Source organism: Scleropages formosus, chromosome 19, assembly GCF_900964775.1.
Source record: "Scleropages formosus chromosome 19, fSclFor1.1, whole genome shotgun sequence".
Taxonomy (NCBI): Eukaryota; Metazoa; Chordata; class Actinopteri; order Osteoglossiformes; family Osteoglossidae; genus Scleropages; species Scleropages formosus.
Window position 1 is genome coordinate 14,283,458 of NC_041824.1, and position 22,432 is coordinate 14,305,889.

A 22,432-nucleotide genomic window follows, 5' to 3' on the forward strand; every position below is an offset into this window, starting at 1 on the left:
AGCTCTTGTTGGTGAGCAGTGGTTTCTGCCTTGGCACTCTGTTCCATTTATTCCATTTTTGCACATTGTCTTTCTTATTGTGGAGTCATGAAGACTGACTCCAGCTGAGACAAGAGATGCCTGCTGTCACCCCCCCGGAACAAGCGGAGCGGCAGCTCCTGCGGCTAATTGATGACACCTGGGATATAAGGAGCGCCGTATCCACACCACGATGCTGATTCTTGCAAATGCCCTCGTGGTTTCGCAGTCTCAGCATTCTCGCCTTGCTCTTTGCATCCTGTTTTGTTCTCTTGTTCCTGGTTTTCGACCCTTGCCTGTTTTCCTCTACCACAGAGTATCGCTCTACCTGGATAGTGACATTTGCACCTCGTAGACCTTTGCCTGTACCTGACCTTTAAGTTTATCTTGCCCTACGAACCCTATCGAAAGAATAAAACAACCCGCAATTGGGTCCACTACTTACCTGTCTGTCTCCAGTCAGCCTGTCGCCATGACACCGGCAGTTCCATGAAGGTTGTTCTGGAGTTTTTTGTTAAATCTTTTATACCTTGCTGATGGTGAGATTTTGGCAGGATGGCGACTCCTTGCAGAATCACCACTGTTCTACACTTAAGTCATTAGATGTATATGGTTCTGACCACTGCTTTGATTGAGGGTCAGAGCCTTAGAAAAAGCTGACTTTGTCCAGAATGATAGCTTTTTGCAACCTTTTTTGGAGAGGTTAGAAAGTTTGCTTGAGAAAAGCATAATCTGCATCAATGAATCTTCCAATTTGACTTATAATTACATTTATTCATTTAGCTGACTATTATCTCTAAAATGACTTAATTTCAAGAGACTTAGAATCGTTTGCACAGCTGGATAATTCTACTGGAATAATTTAGGGTAAGTGCTTTTCTCAGGGGTGCCATAATCTGAAGTGGGATTCAAACCTGCAACTTTGGGGTACAATGGCAGCAAATCTAACCACTACACTACCACCTTGCCCCACATACATAATCTTTTCTGTTTTTTCATTTGCTAAAGTTACAATAAACCCTGATATTGTCTTTGTGTTTGACACAGGTGTGCCATAAGTTTGTGACAGTCTTATAAAACAGCCACAGAGATTCCTGGTACAGCCACAGAGACAGAGCAGAGTGAGCAACAGCCGGAGGTGGGATTTTACTTCTGTTGGTGACATTTTAGGTAGTAGGCCAAATCAGGTATGAATGTTTTCAAAAAACTAACTCTAATTAACCTTTAAATTAGATGCATTAAAGTTACTTTTTCCACTTATGACCGCACATGTCACTGTTTTCCACAACAGGGAAAAAGAATAAAACAGTCCTGGTCTCATCTTTTTCTCTCTCATGCTCCATTAATATACTACTAAAACCAATCAAAAAGGTTTGATCAAAAACCATATTTAAAAACTGCATAAATAGAAAAAATTGGAAAATATTGACTTTTTTTCTGCAGAACTATAGAGAAACACAAATGGCTTCTTGTTTTTTGCATGCCATCAGAGTGTATGCGAAGGGGTGGTCCAGTGAAAATGTCTGTGTATTGCAAATATTTGGACAGTCATGCTACCACAACATTGAGCAACAGCATACTTCAACATACCTCTGTTGAGATTTTTCCTCATGTGAAGTGGCATGTGCAGTTCATTTACACATCAAAATTTCATTCCACCCTTTATAAGACCAGCTTTACACTTAATTTGACAAAGCTGAAAACAAGAGACACAGGGCTGGTTTGGTGGGATGCCAGTGTTGACAAAATGCATATTTGTTGAGTTTGTCAAATCTTTGTAGAGATGAATCTCAAGCGCGTTTACACAGTTATAATGTAAACATCACTACAGATGGTCTCTGATTTACAATGGGGTTACATTCTGCGAAGACCATCATAAGTCAAAAATATTGTAAATTGAAAATGCATTTAATACACTTAATAAACACCTCTCGTGACAGACTGAGAGATGTGGATCGCTGCCGCTGCCCAACGTTGCGAGAGAGTATCGCTCCACATATCGCTTGCCTTGGAAAAAAAATCTAAATTAGAAATTCAAAGTACGATTTCTACTGAATGTCTATCGCCAGTTCACCATCGTAAAATTGAAAAATTCGCAAGTCGAACCATCGTAAATCAGGGGCCACCTGTATTTCAAAATATATAGATGTAGTTAAAGCTACAATGCTCTTGAACTAAGTTTGCTGTAACATAGTGTGCTGTGTGAAAAATGATATGGAGTTTTGTGAGGCAGGTTCCATAAGCTGTGGCTGCTTTCTTTATGGTTCATAAGTTCTTGCAACTTGCTAACTCACTAACCTGTACAATTCCCAGCTGCCTCACCAAAGCCAATTTTCTGGAGCAATGTACAATTCAGATGGCACTGACCTCTTTTTCAGGTATCCCAACATCATTTCAGGCATTTAAGATGTCAGGGAGTGTACCTGCAGGTCATTGCATTAGGTTGTACACTGGGTACTAGGTACGTATCAATATATCTGCTAAGAGTGTAACTGATTTTGTTCTCTTAGTTTTGTCCATACCCTTGCTGTAGGGTGCATTAGTTCTACATTTTGGGGCTAAAACGACTTGAGTGTCGTTTTCAGGGGTGAGGAAGAGCAAACACCATTGTGCGAAATATTCAAGCTGCCTTAGCTTGGCAGCAAGACAAAACATGCAAGAGTGACTGAAGAATCTTTCAAAATGATACCTGTGCCACTTATCGCGAACTGCTCTGTAGCCTCAGCCCTTCATTTGTATATAATTCACAGTCCTCAATCTTATAGAATGTGTTTCAACAGAAAAACAAACCAAAAACAGATTTAAATTGCCACATTCCCAAACATTTCCATGTTTACCTAACACTTTTCTCCAAAGTGACTTATAATGCTAAGCTACTTACGAGTATTTACCCATTTGAACAGCTTTGTAATTTGAAGTGGGCAATTCATTGTAAGTACCTTGCTCAAGGATACTACAGCTGGAGGTGGGATTCAGACCTGCAACCTTTGGGTCTAAAGCAGCAGCTGTAACCACTCAGCTATCACTTGTCAATTTAGGGTGGATATCATCAAATTATTTAATAGTACAATTTATAAATGAATGCAAGAAAAACACCCTTCAAACCAAACATGATCTGGGTGAAATATGGGTGAAAACCTAGCAGTTGGATCAAAAGCAGTAGCTCAGCCCGGTAGTATTCAACTGGGACTACGATTCTGCAGATACAGAGGTCTCTCCAGAAGGCACACATTTTGTAGTTCTCTTCCACGCCTTTCTCACCGTCTCTCTCAACACCTCTTTGTTAGCGGAAAACTCAGAAAAGCAGTGCACAGTGACCTCCTCCCCACAATCTCTCAAACAGGGGGTGTGTCAGTTCCAGCTATGTTAAAAATGCAAGTGCCGCCGGCAAGAGCTGTGTAGCTGTACCCTCCCCCAAAACAGGCCTCCCATCTCCTCTCGAACCTAATATTCTCAGGTGGGGATCTGAGCAACACCGACCTCTTCTGTCCACAACACATCAGTATTCTATATTGTAGCTGGTTTCAGGGGTTGTGGGTTTTTTTGCTGCAAGGTGATTAGGTCTTCAGTGTCAGTTTTCATTCAGGATTACCTAAGGATCAGAGGTCAGAGGTAACTAAAAGTCATCCTGTGATTTTTGTGCAGATATGGCTATACACAAATGGTTTGTGCATTTTTGTAATCTTCATTTGTTATACCTATCAGGCTATTTCAAGGTTTCAGTGGAGCCTTGCAGTAGAGTGTCTGTTACAAGAGTAAAGCATGAGACTGAGCTTGTGGGAAATTGTATTATAGAGCTTTATGGCAAGGGAAGTTCCTTTGATCTACTGTATATGGGTGTGATAAGGGCTTTGTCACACCCATAGGGAGTTGTAACTGTACCCACAGTAGAGGGACACGCAGCACACGAACACACAGAGAAATAGCTGCAGCTCACCTAGTACTTGGGCACACTCCTTCATTTAAATGGAAAAAAAAAAAACATGCAAATTGTGCAAAAGCATTGCAGTCATCCATGCAGCAACTCAGCTGGAGAAATCCAAAGGGAGTTCACCTGTGCTACTCTACTGAGTTCAGAAAATATGTGCATTAACATTTTCTTTCCTTCTAATTTAGAATTTAGGGGTTGTGAGGCATTACAGGTGGAGTGTAAAAATTTTGAGTCTCTGTGACTCCTCACTCAGCCTACTACTTGCTAAAAAGTTGTATCCATTGCAGTAAGATCAACACATCTTCGCCTAAGTCTGGTCACAACTACAGCCTCTCAGTCCTGACTTTTACTTTCACTGTTAATCCACACATTGCTCTTATTTTCACTGTTAATCCACACTGGTTTTGCCAGGATACTGTCTATAAAGAATTAAATAAACAGGTATATTAATTGCTGTTGATTCTGACAACAGTGAACCGTTAGAAGCTACAACCTCTTCAGAGCAGTGTCAACCCCCAGAGGGAATATCACATTGTCAGTGCATGTCATGAAATTGGAAAATCTATAGATCATGTCCTAATTTGTGACTATAGGACAGTTTCTGATCCATGTCTTTGTTCAACCCCTGTCCCTTCAAGGAAAATCAGGGTCTACACTTGTCAATATTCAGAACAACACTTTTGAGTTTTTGCAGAAGAAATTTCCCATGTTCTCAGACCTCTACAATCAGCTTGGGTGTTCCCATAGTTGTTTAGGCTTTTAAGATATGTGCTGATGGGTCCACCCCAGCACAGCATTCCACTGTTGTATGGGGTCTAATCTGTACATTCACTGTACGTCAGATCAAGGTGACAGTCCCCTTGAACAGGGTAATTTATTTGTTTTACAGATTGCTCTATCCAAACACACACCCTTAGTGTTTCTTTCTTCAAGTCATTGTTATTTTCTCACATTTTCATGTTACTGAAATATTTACGTTACTACAGCATAAATACAGTAACACACATTTTTTTCTTTCTATCTTTCTTCTTAAGATGTCTTGTGTAATGACAAGGCTTTCAAAGGCTTCAGTTACACACCAATACACACACACACACACATTTTCAGAACCGCTTGTCCCATACAGGGTCACGGGGAACCAGAGCCTAACCCGGCAACTCAGGGCGCAAGGCTGGAGGGGGAAGGGGACACACCCAGGACGGGACGCCAGTCCGTCGCAAGGCACCCCAAGCGGGACTCGAACCCCAGACCCACCGGAGAGCAGGACTGTGGTCCAACCCACTGCGCCACCGCACCCCCCACACCAATACAGGGAATCATTTAAGGTGACATATATAAGGAATTCACCAAGGCAAACATTTAAAGAAATGCTGGAAATGCATTGGTATTGTGCAGCTTGCGTAGTACTCTGTTAAGGTTAAAAGGCAAAATTTATTTTTACAACAAGGCTTTCTGTTATATTTACTACCTAAAGTTAAAAATTTTCTACTTTACACTAACACACAACATGCTTTATTTGCATTGAATAACAATATTGTATTTTTTCATACATGCACCTCATCTTAACCAATATTTAAGTTTACAAGTTCCAGGATCCACACCTGCCAGTTGCTACGCGAGTACACAGGCATCTTGGTTTTGTGGTCAGTCGCAGTGCTTAACTGATTTATTAAAGCAATAATTTTGATGATAATTCTTCTCACATGGTGCTGCAGAGCTGTGCACATCTGACCTATGTAGTTCCTATACTCGTGGAATTCAAATCTGCAATGATTCATTCTCAACCACCATTCTCGGAGATGGGTAGAGTAGACCGAGCCACAGTTCTAAAGATGGACAAAATGATGCCTGTGGAAACATTTGTAACGGAACATGGGACATAAAGTTCAAGTCCAGCAGTAGTAATATGTGCTCTCTTCCCTCTGCCACAGGTATGGGCCACACCTCTCTCAAACACCCTTTATGTAAGAGACATGTCACATGTCTGCTGTTTCAACCAGCAGTTGGGGAGGAATGGGGGTGTGGGGTTAATAAAATGCCTGCGGTAGTTTGAAACTGTCACTCTCATTCCTTACCTGACAAGGAAATGAAACACAGCCCCTCCCATCTAAGCACCATCTCCAAGCTCTTGCCAGCTCAGAGACAAACCAAGCTGAACTTGGTCACAGTCCAATCCAACTCTGTAGCTGAGCCCAAAACCTCTGAGGACTCTCAAGGGAGTCATCAGAAGGCACCTGGTTTGCGGCGACAGTACTGTTGACTGTCTGTCACACCAAAGAGAGTCAAAAGGGAAGGTGCTCATGAGTCATGTGCCCTTATACCCATCAGTGCAACCTAACTGCCAGAAATCTGGTACATGCTGACAAACACTCATTTTTTACCCTCCAGGCAGTGAAACATCCTACTGAAAATCAGAAGTTATTAAAAGTAGAATGCATTGAACAGTTAGACCACTCAATTTCCATAACTGCTTGTCCTGGTGAGGGTTCCAGCAGTCCAGCACCTATTCAGGAATCGATGGGCTCAAGGCTGGACAGGTGTACATGTTGAACAGGTCATCAGTCCATCACAGGGTAGCCACACATGCATAAACTTAGTCTATGGGCTCAGTTTATTTGGAGTCTGCATTTTCTTCCTGTGTCCACAGAGGTTTCCTCTGAGTTCTGTGGTTTTGTTCCACAATCCATAGACATGTGCTTCTGTGTAATTGACAATGTGAAAGATTCTGAGGAAGACAGGTCAGCCACTGAGGGTCCAACTTAGACAAGTGATGGTTGTGCCTGTGCCCTCTAGGCCTGACTAGAAGGTATGTCCAACTTTATGCAAGTCACGGTGAACCTGAAGGGATTTATTGTTTCATATGGTCTGTATATGTTAGATAGCGTTGTGCTCCTGTCAATCCAAATTCTAATACAAAAGTTCTAAATCTGATTTGGGTTCTGAGAAGTATCTTGTAAACAGAGACCAGTAGGCTAGAGATGTGCAAAAACCTAGGCATAATGAGAACAGAATCACAGCAGCATTCTGGATTCGTTGAAGTGGTCTGATGTCATGCACTAGAAACCCAGCTCCAAACATTTGACATGATCATAGCCTGGATAAACTTCCCACAGCTACAGCCCTTTTACAGGGACAGCTGCTAGTGTAGTGGTTAGTGCAACTGCCTTTACACCCCAAGGCTGCAGTTTTGATTCCCACCTCTAGCTGTAATAGGTACTTCCCCTAAGATTGATCCACTAAAATTGCAAAGCTGTGTAAATGGGTCAATAATTGTAAGTACCTTAACATCGTAAGTCGCTTTGAAGAAAAGTGTCTATTAAATGAATAAGTAATAATAACAGTCAAGGGGGAACTGATCATGATTTGGAACACTGGCAAAGGGCTGATATGTCATCAAAAGTTTACATTTACATTTATTCATTTAGGAGATGCTTTTGTCCAAAGCAACATACATCTCAGCAAAAGTACAATTTATGCATTACATTAAGAGAGAGAGACACAGCTGCAAACATGTGACTCAAGTAAACCTAGTTTGTTACCTACCACTTGCTGCACCGAGGTTCATCGTTCAAGTGCGTGCATAAAACACGATAGACAAATCCTGATACCCTCCTACCATTTTTTTTTTATTTTTTTTTTAATTATAAGATACACAAGCAAACAAAAACAATGCCGGCATAGTGGCTGAATAAAGGCTTTATCTGGTGATGCTCATGAAGTTACGGTGCATGAACATTTACGCCGTACATAAGCTGGAGAGATCTGGGGTGAAATGGGTCCTGAAAAGATGAGTTTTCAGACCCTTCTTGAGTGTAGACAGAGTTTCCACAGTTCTGAGTGAGAGGGGAAGGTCGTTCCACCACAACGGAGCCAGAACCAAGAACCTCCGTGCTTTACCTTTCACGTGCAGGACCACCAAGCGAGCAGAAGTAGACGAGCGAAGGGGTCTAGCTGGGGTATAACGGTTGATCAAGTTAACCCAAACCCAAGCATACACCTGTGTTCCACCTCCTGCCACCTCAGACCCAAAAGGAAATTTATCACCTCTTTGTGTCTGCACTGCCTGTCTTTTGCAGGTAGAGACATTCAGTGTTTTTCAAGAATTTGCATGGGCAGGGACACTTTGCCAGTAAGGGTTCAGCCCTCCCCCAACCACTCAATTAATGATATCACTCAGATATGCCCCATGGCTCTGTGACACTGACTGTCTGTGGGTTTACGTCATTGCACTCAACACAAATGTGCAATAAATGTCACTAAGGGATCCCAGACTTCCCCTGATGAATGACACAGCCTCTTGCTCACTGTGCTTTGCCAGGTGTCTCTGTGGCTGTTCAATAAGTTTATCACAAACTTGTGACACACCTGTTTCAAACACAAAGACGAGATTAGAGCATATTGTGACTTTAGCAAATTAACAAACAGAAGAGGCCTTGCATGTGGGGTCAGCTGGTAGTATAGTGGTTCAAGTTGCTGCCTTTGGGCCCTGAGGCTGTTGGTTCAAATCCTACTTCTGCCCAGAATACCCTTAAGCAAGGTTCTTACCCTAGTAAAACTACCCAACTATGTAAATGGCTGAGTAATTGTAGGTTTCTTTGGTGAAAGTTTCAGATAAACAAGGAGATGCAAGATGTAAAAATCCTATTAAGGGTTTAAGTGCACAGAGCCTCCTGGTATGAAAACTAAAGCAAAGATAGAAGTGCACACAAATGCTAACCTGCATATTTATATGTCTTTTAAACCGAGGGATGCATTTCAGCAGGATGGCTTCATCAGCATCCATGAAGTCACATAAAATATAACTATTTTAGTAAGCTCATGTGTGCTCTCCAATCTTCTACTTTAGGCTTTTACCACTGAAAATGGCCAGTCACATTCAATCCCTTAGATATTACTTTGGAATTGGAGTTGTGTGTGTGTGTGTGTGTGGTCGTAGTCATGGTCAAATCCAGACCATGTCAAGTAGTACATGAATCGGTTTTACGCTGTTATCTCCTGTCGTCCATATGAGATGAATAATTTACATGCATTACAGATGTTTTGTGAAAAAGTCCTGTCACACCAACACAGATACTCCTCTAATGGCCACAGTACATTTATTTATTTATTAAACTTACACTTTGTCCAAAGCAACTTACAATTATTTGCCCTGTTAGACTGCTGGGTAATTTTAACCTTGCTCACGAGCACTAAAGTTGGAGGTGAGATTGGAATCTGCAACCTTTGTGTCCAAAGGCAACAGCACTAGTTTCTACACTACCAGGTGCCTCCAGGTGCCTGCATTCTGCTTCACACTTATTCCCTAAACAGTTCACACTGTATAAAAGGTTACTCATTTATACCAACGCATTTCCAGTTATGGGACAACTCTCCTCTGCTCCTCGACCAGTGCATTTCCCAGTGGTACTTTCCAGCCACTGCTGTGCTTGTTGCTCAAATGCGGTTCGGCGGAGGGATCAACCGCCTTTCCTGTAGCACAAAGAACCTGTCACAGCATCGAAGAAAGACTCAACAGCGCCTTTGCTCAGACAGCATGAGCATGACAGTAATATCTTGGCCTTTAACCTCACTTTACAAGGGGATGGCCAGCTCACTCAATGAAAATTAAATTTTAAAGTTTATCATTTTAATCAGATCACCGCCGAGTTGAGAGACACTGACGTGGTATCAGTCAGCAGGACAGGCTCCACCAAAGTTCTTGAGAAATATTTGTTTGGCCAGCGCCTGTCACAGCTCCCAGCCTGCACCTGTGGAACAATGTGACGATTTACAGCCTGTCGGCGGCGAGTTTTTTCCCGGCGTGTGGTATTCCGTGGCCCTCCCTTCTTTTAAGACCGGCTCTCCACGCCCTGACCCTGCCTGTCTGTGCAGAGTCTCCTGCTGAACAGCAGCCAGCCCCAGGGCCGCCCACTGCACGGCTCTGCGGGAAGGCAGCCATTCGGCCTGCGGGCTGTGGGGCATGGCTCTGAGGACTCCAGCCCGTGGGACCCCAGCCACTGGGTTGCACTGCTGAAATGGATGCGTTGAAGCAACGTGAGGGATAGACATCGAGCATCATGCTGCTAAAAGTAGGCAGTTGTTAATGGCGGTCATTCAGATGTGGGAAGGTCGCAGTGAAAGTGTTTGTAGTCAGTCAGACTGAGCCAAATATGCGTTGTGATCAAAGCGTGTCCCTGCAGAATAAACACACACCCACGTTAACACACCGACATACAAAACCTGATATTTTACTTAATAAATAACGAAATGACAAAAGAAATGTCATAATAATCCCAGCAAAAATGTTGGCCGCAAAGAAAACTGAGCTCTGAACTATAAAGACGACCCAGTAGGTTGGAAATAACAAAAAAAAGTCAAAAGTGAACTAAGTTCTTCTATTGACTGAAAATGTTGTGGAGTTTTAAGTTTTATGCTCATCTTGTGTTGCGGCAATGTAGATGAGTCTGGTTATTGTAAATGACAATTATACTTGGCAGACAGATGAGGAGGTGTTGCGTTTGTTAGCTAAAAGGGGGGTGCGGTGGCGCAATGGGATTGGCCAGGTCCCGCTCTCTGACGGGTCTGGGGTTTGAGTTCTGCCTGGGGTGCCCTGCGGCAGACTGGCTCGCGGACTGGCTCCCGTCCTGGGTGTGTCCCCTCCCCCCTCCAGCCTTGTGCCCTGTGTTGCCAGGTAGGCTGCTTTGGCCCAACCCTGCTCAGGACAAGTGGTTGTTGACAATGGTTAGATGTTCCCCAGGGTTAAGGGCCCCTCACAACGACCAGAGAATCTAAGCAAGGAACAGAGCTAGCCTCAGCCTGTAATATATGCTGGTGGCTATAGGGGCAGTCCACCCCATGTAATGTTTCTGTCAGCAGAATGAACAGTGTAGTACCAGTAATGCTGCTTTTCGTCCAGTGTGGTTTTTTGTCCCCTCTTATATAACAGTGTGCTCAACATTCACTGTCATAAAGCACACATCTAAATTCTTCCTATAAAAAAATAGTAATTTCATGCATCAGCCATCATATTTCATTTAGAAACAGATGGCCCCTCTCAGATTGGTGAGCTGAAGCGCAACGTTTTAACATCACTAGCTGCAAGCTGCAATAAAATGAAGAGATAAAGTGCATTCAGAAAGTATTAAGACCCCTTCACTTTTTCACATTTTTTTATGTTGCAGCCTTATGCTAAAATCTTTTAAATTTATTTTTTATTCATCAATCTACACTCAATACCCCATAATGACAAAGTGAAAAATAGGATTTTAGACATTTTTGCAAATTTATTAAAAATAAAAATTGAAATATTGCATTGACATAAGTATTCAGACCCTTTGCTGTGACACTTAAAATGAAATTCAGGTACATCCCATTTTTATTGATCACTGAGATGTTTCTACACCTTGTTTGGAGTCCACCTGTGGTAAAGTCAATGGGTTTGACATGATTTGGAAACACATCTGTCTATATAAGGTGTAGCCTTCTGCAGTGTGGAAGGTTCCCAAGAGCACAGTTATCTCCATAATTCTTTAATGGAAGAACAACCACAACTCTTTCTAGAGCTACAGTGATCATTTAAAATTGTTTAAATTAATCTTTTCCCTCATCAGTCCAACTCTAGGAGGAGTTGTGGTTGTTCCACTGTATGACTGTCAATTTTTTTTAGAAAATGATCCTTACCAGACCCATGTTCAGCAGTAGATGAAAAGCTATGTTTTTGTAACACATACCAAAAGACACAAATAACTTTTTAATCTGGTTTTAATAAGTTTCTCAAAGAATTATTAATGTGTGAAAGGTTGCTTTGTAAAATACATTTGGGTCTAATCTAAACTGGCCACCATACAGTCTTCAGGCCCCCCTGCATTTCCCATGAGAATGTATGCATGTGTAGTTGCATGGTTAGGGTTAGGGTTAGGATTAGGATTAGGACCAGTCTAACCAATGTGGTGGAGAGATATCAGCAATGAGGGGGAGGCAGAGGGAAGGATATTGGTTAGATGCCTAAGGCAAATTCGTCTCGCCACCTCACAGAAAACTGAGCAGTTGCCCTGCGGCTGCATCATGAAGAACATCAAAAAATGCAGCAGGTTTTTTTTTTCTTTTAGGAAAGTCAATTACAAAAATTGCAGAATTCTCTATTTGAACTACAGGTGCTGGTGTTGTAAGACCAAAATCTGGTGAAATTCTGCAGACTTTTGTGTCAGAGGGCTGCAGCTTGCTGGCACTTTGGTTCTCCTAGCACTGTCCCAGTTCTTGAGCTGGGGGGGGGTCTCTGTACACACACATATCGTGCAAAGTCCCAAGGTACAGGATTCACAAAGCCTATTAGTGGCACTGATGATGCTGATTAACCCTTGCCATTCTCTTTCAGCACCTCCAGGATGCAGAAAGCTCACTATTATTTGTCTACCGGCAGATTTTTCATGTACATTTTCAAGACGCATGTGCTCTGGTACAATTTATGTTCAGTACTATTTGGAGAAAAGTCACGAAAGAAGGTCCTGGCCAAAGCATATTTGAAAAAGGGAAATCATGTGAGTGCACACACTGATACACAGCCAATGTAGGTAATAAAAATGAAAAGATTAGCCTTTCTGAAGGTGTCATTAATATAAATTCTGCATACTTTTATATCGCAGTGCAATGTATTTATTTTATAGTGCATATCAGATGCCTTCCTGGGGTCTAAGTGATCCTTGTACATGTTCGCACTTGTGAGCCTGAGAATAAATGGGAGTGAGCAAAGCCACACAGATTTGGCACAGATTTCTAGCAGAGCTGGATGAAAGTGTGTTATTGCATCTATTAATTTCCCTTTGTTCCTGATAACCTTGTTTACTCAATGTAGTGCAGCTTCATCATACTGGATTGCTTCTCAGAACATCTGCAACCTAAAAAAAAAAAAACCTGAAAACAGTGTCCTCATACTCACTGCCTACAGTTCACAGCCCGTGTCCACGTCCACGTCCTGTCCTGTGTATTTATTTACGGTCTTGTACTCCTGTTTTGTGTTGCACCATGCTCGCCACAGAAATGACATTTTCTTCCACTCTATACAAGCTATATAGAGGAATGACACTGTTTTCCAGCACCAGAATGTCACAAGTCCATGACAACTGGTGAGACACTTGAGAACCCCAATAAGAATTTATTCCCATTAATGTCATTTTGTTGTTATTTTCCATTTCTATCTTGCAATGAAGCAATGGAGAAAAGTGCAGAATGTTTAAACAGGATTATCTGAGGAGGGGTTGCGGAGAGGGGGGCGTGGTGGTGCAGTGGGTTGGACCGGGTCCTGCTCTCCGTTGGGTGTGGGGTATGAGTCCTGCTTGGGGTGCCTTGCGACGGACTGGCGTCCCGTCCTGGGTGTGTCCCCCCCCCCTCCAGCCTAGCGCCCCGAGTTGCTGGGTTAGGCTCCAGCTCCCCATGAGCCTATATGGGACAAGCGGTTTCGGATTGTGTGTGTGTGTGTGTGTGTGTGTGTGTGTGTGTGTGTGTGTGTTGCAGTGACAATACAGCTATGTTTGAGACTGGCAGCAGCAGTAGTTAAACCTTGATCCAAATAAATAAAAAGATATTAGACATTTATGAAATAAGAACATTCAGCAGCACCACTATAGCCTGGAGGAATTAATGGTTCCTTCTGGGAGTTTCAACAAACTACATTCTTAAAGTATAAAAACAGTAGTCTGTGACAATTTTGGCACGTCTAGACAGGATCCAGCATGGAGAGCGCAACGTGCAAAAGGGAATGTGCAGGTGACAGTATCTCTTTTAGCTCTATGGTTAAACCAGAGCTCCCTCTAGGAGACAGACACTTTTCGCAGCAAGGGTAGATCAGGGCTGATGGAGGATGGAGGTCACGTGGCATGACCTGATACCTGATATTTATTACATGTGAATGAACACCTTGTTCTTGATCTGACGCAATGTTGCCCTCTTCCGTTGCTAAATGACAGTTCAGCACTTCCCTCTGGTGCAGACCGATTCGGTTAATTCATAGCAGTTGGGGCCAAAAATGTTCAGCGAGGCTCTTTTTATGCTTTTTACTTTCCCAATAAAATTTGGGACATGATACCAAGCGCTGTAATGAGCAAGGTCTGGCAAAAAAGAAGACCTGTTTGTTCAAAAGGTGTTCCCCCCACTTATATTTACCCTCACGATACGCATGACACTCATGCTATTGACATACACTAAACAAAACTTTAAAACAGAGTTGGCACAATCCCAGATTTTCCAAGAGTTTACATTAGCCTACAACAACATTCTTGTGTATCTTGCAGCACTGTGGGAAATGTGGGAAATTTTAACACCCAGCTGAAAAAAGTAAATATGCATAATGAGTACACATGCTTTACATGAAGGTCATTCCATTGCAGAAGCAGTAGCATAGTGTTGCAGTTTTTTTTTTTTTTTTAAATTTTCATTTTGCAATATAGCTTGGTAACATAATACTCTGTAAACGCCTATTGCATGAGCTTAAAATTAAGTTCACTTTTAATAATTTACAATTAAACCATTCATTTTTTTAACTCGGATAGATTGACAGATAGAATGATATCATATCAGTAGCATTGCTGTATCACAGCGCCTAGGTAGCGCAAAAGGATGTGGGCTCGATCCCCGCTCAGTCTGTGTGGAGTTTGCATGTTCTCCCTGTGTTTGCATGGGTTTCCTCCCACAGTCCAAAGACATGCTGTTCAGGTTCCCCCATAGTGCGAGTGACAGAGAGAGTGTGTTCCACTCATGTATGGATGAGTGACCCATTGTAAGTAGTGTATCTAGCAGTGTAAGTCACCGCGGTGAATAAGGTGTGTGGGCTGGTAACACTAAGTATCCATTGTATGTTGTTTTGGAGAAAAGTGTCTGCTAAATAAATAAATGTAAATATTAACAGTATGGGGGGTGCGGTGGCGCAGTGGATTGGACCGCAGTCCTGCTCTGGGGTGGGTCTGGGGTTTGAGTCCTGCGTGGGGTGCCTTGTGACGGACTGGCGTCCCGTCCTGGGTGTGTCCCCTCCCCCTCCGGCCTTACGCTCTGTGTTATCGGGTAGGCTCCGGTTCCCCGTGACCCTGTTTGGGACAAGCGGTTCTGAAAATGTGTGTGTGTGTGTATTAACAGTATTAATTAATCATAACAATCTAATATTCTGATTGAAAAAGTAAGAAAAATATTATTATTATTGTTGTTTATTTTTTGCTGATTTTTTTCTCCAATGCACCTACAACTTGTGCTATGCCACTTAAAAAGTTTCTCCATTTTTACAACTTTCCATTTATCAGTTCTGGTCAAGTATCTTGCTTCTCCTCTCTGCTCTCTTTGTGCTGTTTATTCCTGCATGTGGCTCCAATAACATAAACACCTTTAATAGCTTGAATACTCTTGCACTAGTGTAAATAAATCCTTGATCACTTAGTATCAAATATTTGTTTATAATGTTACACAGAGCCTCATTGTCAGGCATAAAATTCCTTCTACTTTCTGTGTTTTTTTATTCATTTTCGGTGACATCTGGGAACCAATTATTTTTTTTCCCGTAAGGATTAATGTTAATTTGATTTCTTCACAATGGGGTTTCACCTAACAGGGTCATTTCACAGAATGAATTAATCGTGTTAGGTGTAGGATAGGTATATTCCAAAAGACCTAACCCTTCTCAAAATCATTTACATTTATATTTACATTTATTCACATTACTCTCATTTGCATTTATTACATTTGGCAGACACTTTTTTCCAAGGGGGCGCACATCTCTGAGAGCTTTACAAAAAGTGCGTTACACCAATAAAAGGAGAGATTTGGATGCAGACGCTAGTTCTTCTGTATGTTTAATTTCTCATACCACCATATAGACCAGTGTACATTACATGAGTAGCTGCATATAGAGGTTTTTTTTTTGTATTTTTGAATAGATTACATAGCATACATTTTCAGGAGATCAGGGGGAAAGTGAGACCAAAAGAGATCAGTTTTGAGACCCTTCTTGAATGTTGAGAGATTCAGTAGTTCTGAGTGAAAGGGGGAGGTCATTCCACCACATTGGAGCCAGAACCAAAAACCTTTGTGCTTTTGATTTCGGAGCTCTTGTGGGTGGTACCACCAAGCAGCCAAAGGTGGAGGATGGTAGCAGTCTTTCAGGTGTATAGGGAGTGATCATGTCTTGTAATTATCAATACACTCGTAGGTGTTTTTGTTAGGGGGGATGCGGTGGCGCAGTGGGTTTTGACCGGGTCCTGCTCTCCAGTGGGTCTGGGGTTCAAGTCCCACTTGGGGTGCCTTGCAATGGACTGGTGTCCTGTCCTGGGTGTGTCCCCACCCCATGCCCTGCATTGCTGGATAGGCTCCGGTTCCCCGTATGGGACAAGTGGTTCGGAAACTGTGTGTGTAGGTATTTACACTAGTGGTCATTATTTCCAGGAGAATTTGGAGACTAATATAATAAATTTAGCCAGGAAAAAGAGACTGAAACCAGTGGGTGATGCCTTTTGGCACAAAGACACTTTGTGTGGATCAATGTCCCATAACCAGTGACGATGCTGTTGTACAGAATAGAACATATGCTCTCAAAGTGAAATTAATAAGTAATGGACAACGTCACGCAGTACAAAAAAATCCCTTTGTATGAAACCGGTATATCATTTCTTAAGTCATCGTCGCATGGCACCCTGTTGTAAAATGTGTGAGTATCAGATTTATAATTGTTGTTTAATGTGCCTCTAATCTGACCTATGTTTCACCTGGTGGTTCAAGAAAATGTACTGCACTTTTTTTTCAGTAAATACAGCCAAACTAAATCTAATTCTCCTTTCACATATAGTATGTTCAAGTATGTTCTGTGTAAAAGATGATGTGTTTCTTCCGTGCTGCTCTTGGTTAGCTGGTGGAGAGTTCAGTTAGCAGCAGGGGCTTACTGACTGATATGTATGTGCTGGATATCACTGACTGGCATTTGCAAAAAACAATTATGTAAAGTGGTGGAATCACGCTAAGGTTGAAAAGCCTTGTGTGCTGTGGTTCAGAGGATATGGTCTGGATCACCGCAATGCTAAATGTGGAAGTGGTCCCCAACAATGAATGATAAAATTAGAAGCAGGCTGATGATATCGCACCTGATGGAACACAACTGAGACATACAGATCTCCGTTTAACAACAAACACACTTTATTGTTTCATAGCAAAAGGCAGCACCTCAGAGGATGGGAAACCTTGGAGAACACTTTTGAGCCCATGGCATCTGTAAATGAGCATGCTTGCTGCAGAGCTGACATGCAGCACTAACAGACACACATGGGTACAATCAGAAGTGAAGGCTCTTTCAAAGGCATGTGTTTTAGTACGAAATGGAAAGTTTAAGGCACTATGAGTATGTGACATTCTTTGGTTCTTCTACGACTTTGGTTGTTATTGACTGGTTTATTGCTTTACGAACTGTTTGAGATTTTCAGCTTTGCATGTGGGGCATGTGGTGGGTAGATGTAGGGACAGCTGGTTGGAGAAGAAGGAGGGTGAAGGGTTCTCGCTTAATCCTGGACCACTTCCGAAGACTCCGACACCACCTTGCCATCCTTGGTCTCGATCATTTTGATGACCACACTCTTCTTGCTCTGGGTCACGTCACCAGTGCCGTAGCCAGTTCCGTAGCCACTGCCGCTGCTGTAGCCACCGCCATAGCTGCCCCCGTAGCTGCCGGAGGAGTAGCTGCTGTAGGTGCTACCGGCACTTTCCATGGGGAAGGAGCTGAAGCTTGCTGCAGATGAGATTGAAACAGTGTGTACATTAAATGTTCGCAATAAAACTGTGAACTCATGATCACAGAAAAAATTAGACCAAAGCAGTAAATTCAGAAGATCATTACTTACGGCCATAGCTCTGTTTGGAGATGCTGATGGACTTAATGCCACTGGCCAACCTTTTACAGAAGGCAGAAGTTAAAATTTAGTTGTAAAGGAAAAGATTTAAACAATACCAGTACTTAAACATGTGTTGTTGGGTGTTTGACAGGTTTGTCTATAAATTCAGAGATGGTAACCTGTTTTCCTCTCCTTCCAGCAGCTTCCTGTAGGTGGCGATCTCAATGTCCAGTGCCAGCTTGACGTTCATCAGGTCTTGGTATTCCCTGATCTGGCGGGCCATGTCCTGCTTGGCTCTCTGTAGGGCCTCCTCAAGCTCCTTGATGCGATCCTTGGCATTCCTCACTGCATCCTCACCACGCTCCTCAGCCTCAGCAATCTGGTTCTCCAGGTTAGCACGCTAATGAGAGACACAGCTAGTCAGCTAAGGCTGTCCACCCTTCACAGGTTGTCCTCTATGTTGTGGATACCAACATGATTGTGGAGGAGCCAAATCACCAGAAGAACAATACTAGGTGCTGGGGCCTTACCTGGCCTTTCACAGCATCAATCTCAGACTGGAGCCTCTGGATCATGCGGTTCAGATCAGCAATCTCTGTTTTAGTGGACCTGAGGTCATCTCCGTATCTGTTGGCAGAGGTCTGCATCTCCTCGTACTGAAGAAAAATGCAAAAAAGACACAGAATGACTCTCACAGCTACAAGATCTGCTTCAATTATGTCATCACAAATGAAAACTAGAGCAGTGCTACACAAAGCAAAGAGAGTGAGATGGTTGCGATGGTGGTGTCGCACATTACCTTAGTCTTGTACCACGACTCAGCCTCGGCGCGGCTGCGATTCGCGATGTCCTCATACTGGGCGCGCACTTCAGCCACAATGGAATCCATGTCGAGGTTGCGGCTGTTGTCCATCTCTACCACCACAGAGGTGTCCTTGATCTGGCTCTGCAGTTCACGCAGCTCCTGTAGAGATGGACATACCATCAGGCACTGAAGAAACCTTTCAGAGTAAAATCTTTGTTTGATGACAAATTGTATAATTGTATGCTTGAAACAGTGACACAGAGTTTTGTTCAATGTGATCTAATATATATATATATATATACACACATACACACACACACACACACACACACACACACAACAAACACACATCTTCGTATAAACTGAATGAACTGGTATATAAAAGCCCCGCTGCTGTACCTCCTCATAGATCTGTCTCAGGAAGTTGATCTCATCAGTGAGGCTTTCCAGTTTGGCCTCAAGTTCCACCTTATTCATGTAGGCCTCATCCACATCCTTAGGGAACAGGAGAACATGCCTCTTTTACAACTCATGTGTCAAAACATACTTACATAACGTAATCTGTGCAACATCTGCAATAATTCTTATGTCCTTAAGCAATGGTTTTATAGTGCAGTCATAATGTGAAAAGGTGGGGGCCAGGCGGGTGGAAGCATTTACCTTCTTGATGAGCACAAAATCGTTTTCACACTCTGTGCGCTTGTTGATTTCGTCTTCATACCTGCGGGACCACAAGGAACAGCCGTGTTAGCACAAGGGGGAAATTAAAAAAGGCCAGGAGAGAGGAGGGTGAATAAATCCATCTGTGTTTTTAACCGACGCAGCAAACGCACACAGGCTCACACAGCAAACACTCAGGCCTTGACTTCAATTAAGCTGCCTGAGTTCCAAGAAATAATGAAAGCCAGCGGTGCCCAAAATTTCTCTGCAAAGTGTGCTATGAGCGGATGTGTCAGCAGAGGGAAGTAGAGGGCCGTGCAAATGTTACGTGCCACGCCCTTGGTTCGACTGGTTTGACTATCCGCAAAGGGTTCCATCGTACGGCACACCAGACTCAGCAGAAGAGGCAGTTACAAGAAATGAAGGCGTTTCCGTCTTATTTAATTTACTCCCTCAAGGCCCAGACAGTTTACAAACTAATTTCAAGTGTCGGGTATTGTGCGAGTCGTGCGACTGCGCTGCGTCATCTTGTTGCTGCCTGATGCGTGTTGCGTCAACAGAAATTCTCGTAGTTTTAAAATGACATTGAATGTTTCAGGAATCCTTTGATCAGCATAGCTGGTTTGAAGGCAGATGCAGATGCTCACTGTCACGAGGCCTTCACATGACAGTCCTCACACACGTCGCACCAAGAAGCTCGGACACAGCCACTCACTTGTTCTTGAAGTCCTCCACCAGACCCTGCATGTTGTGCAGGTCGGCCTCCAGCTTCATCTTGTCGTTACCGAGGCTATCGAGCTGCCTGCGCAGGTTGGCGATGTAGGCTTCGAACATAGCATCGATATTGGAGCGGGTGGTCGTCTGCTCCTGCAGGAGGTTCCACTTGGTCTCCAGCATCTTGTTCTGCTGCTCCAGGAAGCGCACCTGTGGGGGATGGGGGAGGAAGAGCCGGCATGCTGAATTTGCTTTGCTTTCGTAGCCTCCGTGGGCCGTGTTGCTGGACTCTGATTTTTAAGTGTGGGTTAAGGGTGACTCAGCAAATCCAGCTCAAACAGGGGAGCCATGGGCTGTGCTATACTTAAAACTTTGAGGAATGCCACCCTTGAGAAACAGCTGGCTTTTAACCCGTGTGCTGAGCACGAGGCGGCAAAGCATGTGTTTCCGTTTGGGAACTCGGGCCTTTTTTTTTTTCCAGAGGAAAGGCTGACGTGCGGCCTTAATAGGAGGCTGGGGGAGCCTGGAAACTAGTGAGCGTTCGGATCTTTCTCCGTTTCCTGTTTTACAAGGGTGAGGTTGAGAGGTGGGGCCGATGGCTGTAAAACAACGAGAAAAAAGCGCGGAGAGATTTCCAGATAGTCCATATGGTAAATATTTAACCTCTGTTTCACTGCAGAGGGGAATGGCTCTAGAGCACACTAATGCGGCGAAAGAAATGGATTTGTGACACGTTGTACACATCAGTCTTTGGCCTGCAGTATTTCCCGTTAATTAGTCACAAAAGAGCAGATAGTAAATGGCTCAAGAAGGGAACTACGGCCTGTTGTCTAAGTCCTGTAGGAAGACATGGTGTGAAATCCGTCTGACTGTTTTACTTTCCAGCAGAAACTCTTTATGTAACCAAACACATGGTGTTGACTGGAAACACGACACTGGAGCAACCTTTTTAAATATTAACCGCCCGCTGAGAAGGAACACAATGTCTGGCAAGAAGCAAAAAGCTTTGCACTCAAAAGTCTCTGGAAACCGCTCTTTCATGCGCCGTGTCCCTTAAAGAGCATTTCTTTAAGCAGCACACAGACGGGTCACACCATCTGAAAGCTTTTCTTTGAGAGCAAAGTTTGACGTGACACCGTGGACTCGAAGCACACAAAAAGTGCAAAGAACAAAAGAGATACGAGTGTATTATGTAACACGAGTGGACTCCAGGTGTGTGGTCTTTTATGGGAAGGAGAAGCGCAGGAAGGCTGAATGCAGGCCCCGCACCACACCCACCCCTGGGCTGGACTATCTCAAGGTATGTACATTTGGTGCTCTGGTTACTGAGGACACACCCTGCACCACCCCTTCTGATCCCCCATCATTGATCACTTCGTCATCCCCAGTAACTATAAAACACTAATAAATCTGAGTAAGAAAAAGCAAATGGCCAGTTTTATATTCTTGTCCTTAAGAATGGATCCTACTTTAGAACTTGGGTTTTACACTTTCGCTGTCTCGTCAGAATTACTTTCTGTCTCCTCTAACCTTCTTGCATGCCTGAATATCAGCCCTTTAAGGCCACATTTTATGCAGAGTCCGTTTCTTCACATTATTAATCCTTCAGCCATACAGTTGCGGAACTTTTCTCGGTGGAGGTTCACACCATTCACTGGACTGGCACATTCATATCACTAAAAGTACAGGAGCAACAGGTAGAAAATGTACAAGGACTGACCTTATCGATGAAGGAGGCAAAGCGGTTGTTGAGGCTCTTGATCTGCTCCTTCTCCTGGGTGCGAACAGCCTGGATGCTGGGGTCGATCTCCAGGTTGAGGGGTGCCAGCAGGCTCTTGTTGACGGTAACTGCAGTGATGGGGGCAACTACACCGGTGCCGAAGCCCATTCCTGTGCCCGCGCTCATGCCCAGGCCGATTCCACCTCCGTAGGCTGAGCTGCTGGAGATGTACCCGCCGGTTCCGAAACCAGCCCCTGCTCCACGGCTGGGTCCAAAGGAACTGCGCACGCTGTAGCTCTGTCTGGACATACTCTGGCTGGGGCCCGAATAGGACATGCTGCTGAAGCTTCGGGGGGCAACATTGGAGGACACCACGGAGTACCTGGTGGTCTGTTTGGTTTTCATTGACATCTCGTCTTGGTGGGAGCAGCGGCAAGAGCGAAGAGTTAAAAAGTGGGAAGCAGGATTGTCTGCTGCACTTACAACAGTCGAGGAGATAGACCAAGAGCTGAGCACTAATCTGTTTTATACCGCCTTTCTGTAGGGGAGGTGTCAGAGGAGGAGCTCATTGGACCAGACGCTCAGGGAGGAGGAACTGGGGGCGGAGGGGTGGAGTAGAGCGGGGACAAGAGGGCGGGGCTGGAACACAGCATTCCTGGTTTGAAATACTAATCTGCAAGACAAAATTACCTGTTGTTCAGTTCTCCTCCCTCTTTAAACATCTGTCTTTTTTTTCACTACTCCAGGGGCCA

The 22,432-nt window shown here is 43.6% G+C and overlaps 1 protein-coding gene across 1 annotated transcript; it reads right to left on the reverse strand.

Moving 5' to 3' along the window:
- Positions 1 to 17,070: 17,070 nt before the first annotated feature.
- On the reverse strand, positions 17,071 to 22,179 carry krt8 (keratin 8). Its single transcript, XM_018760521.2, has 9 exons — positions 21,681 to 22,179; positions 19,962 to 20,170; positions 19,247 to 19,307; positions 18,986 to 19,081; positions 18,581 to 18,745; positions 18,312 to 18,437; positions 17,961 to 18,181; positions 17,791 to 17,840; positions 17,071 to 17,678 (listed from the first exon to the last, which is right to left on the reverse strand). The coding sequence occupies exons 1-9, from the start codon at positions 22,089 to 22,091 to the stop codon at positions 17,452 to 17,454; spliced, it is 1,566 nt and encodes a 521-aa protein (XP_018616037.1). The 5' UTR covers positions 22,092 to 22,179; the 3' UTR covers positions 17,071 to 17,451.
- Positions 22,180 to 22,432: the final 253 nt, after the last annotated feature.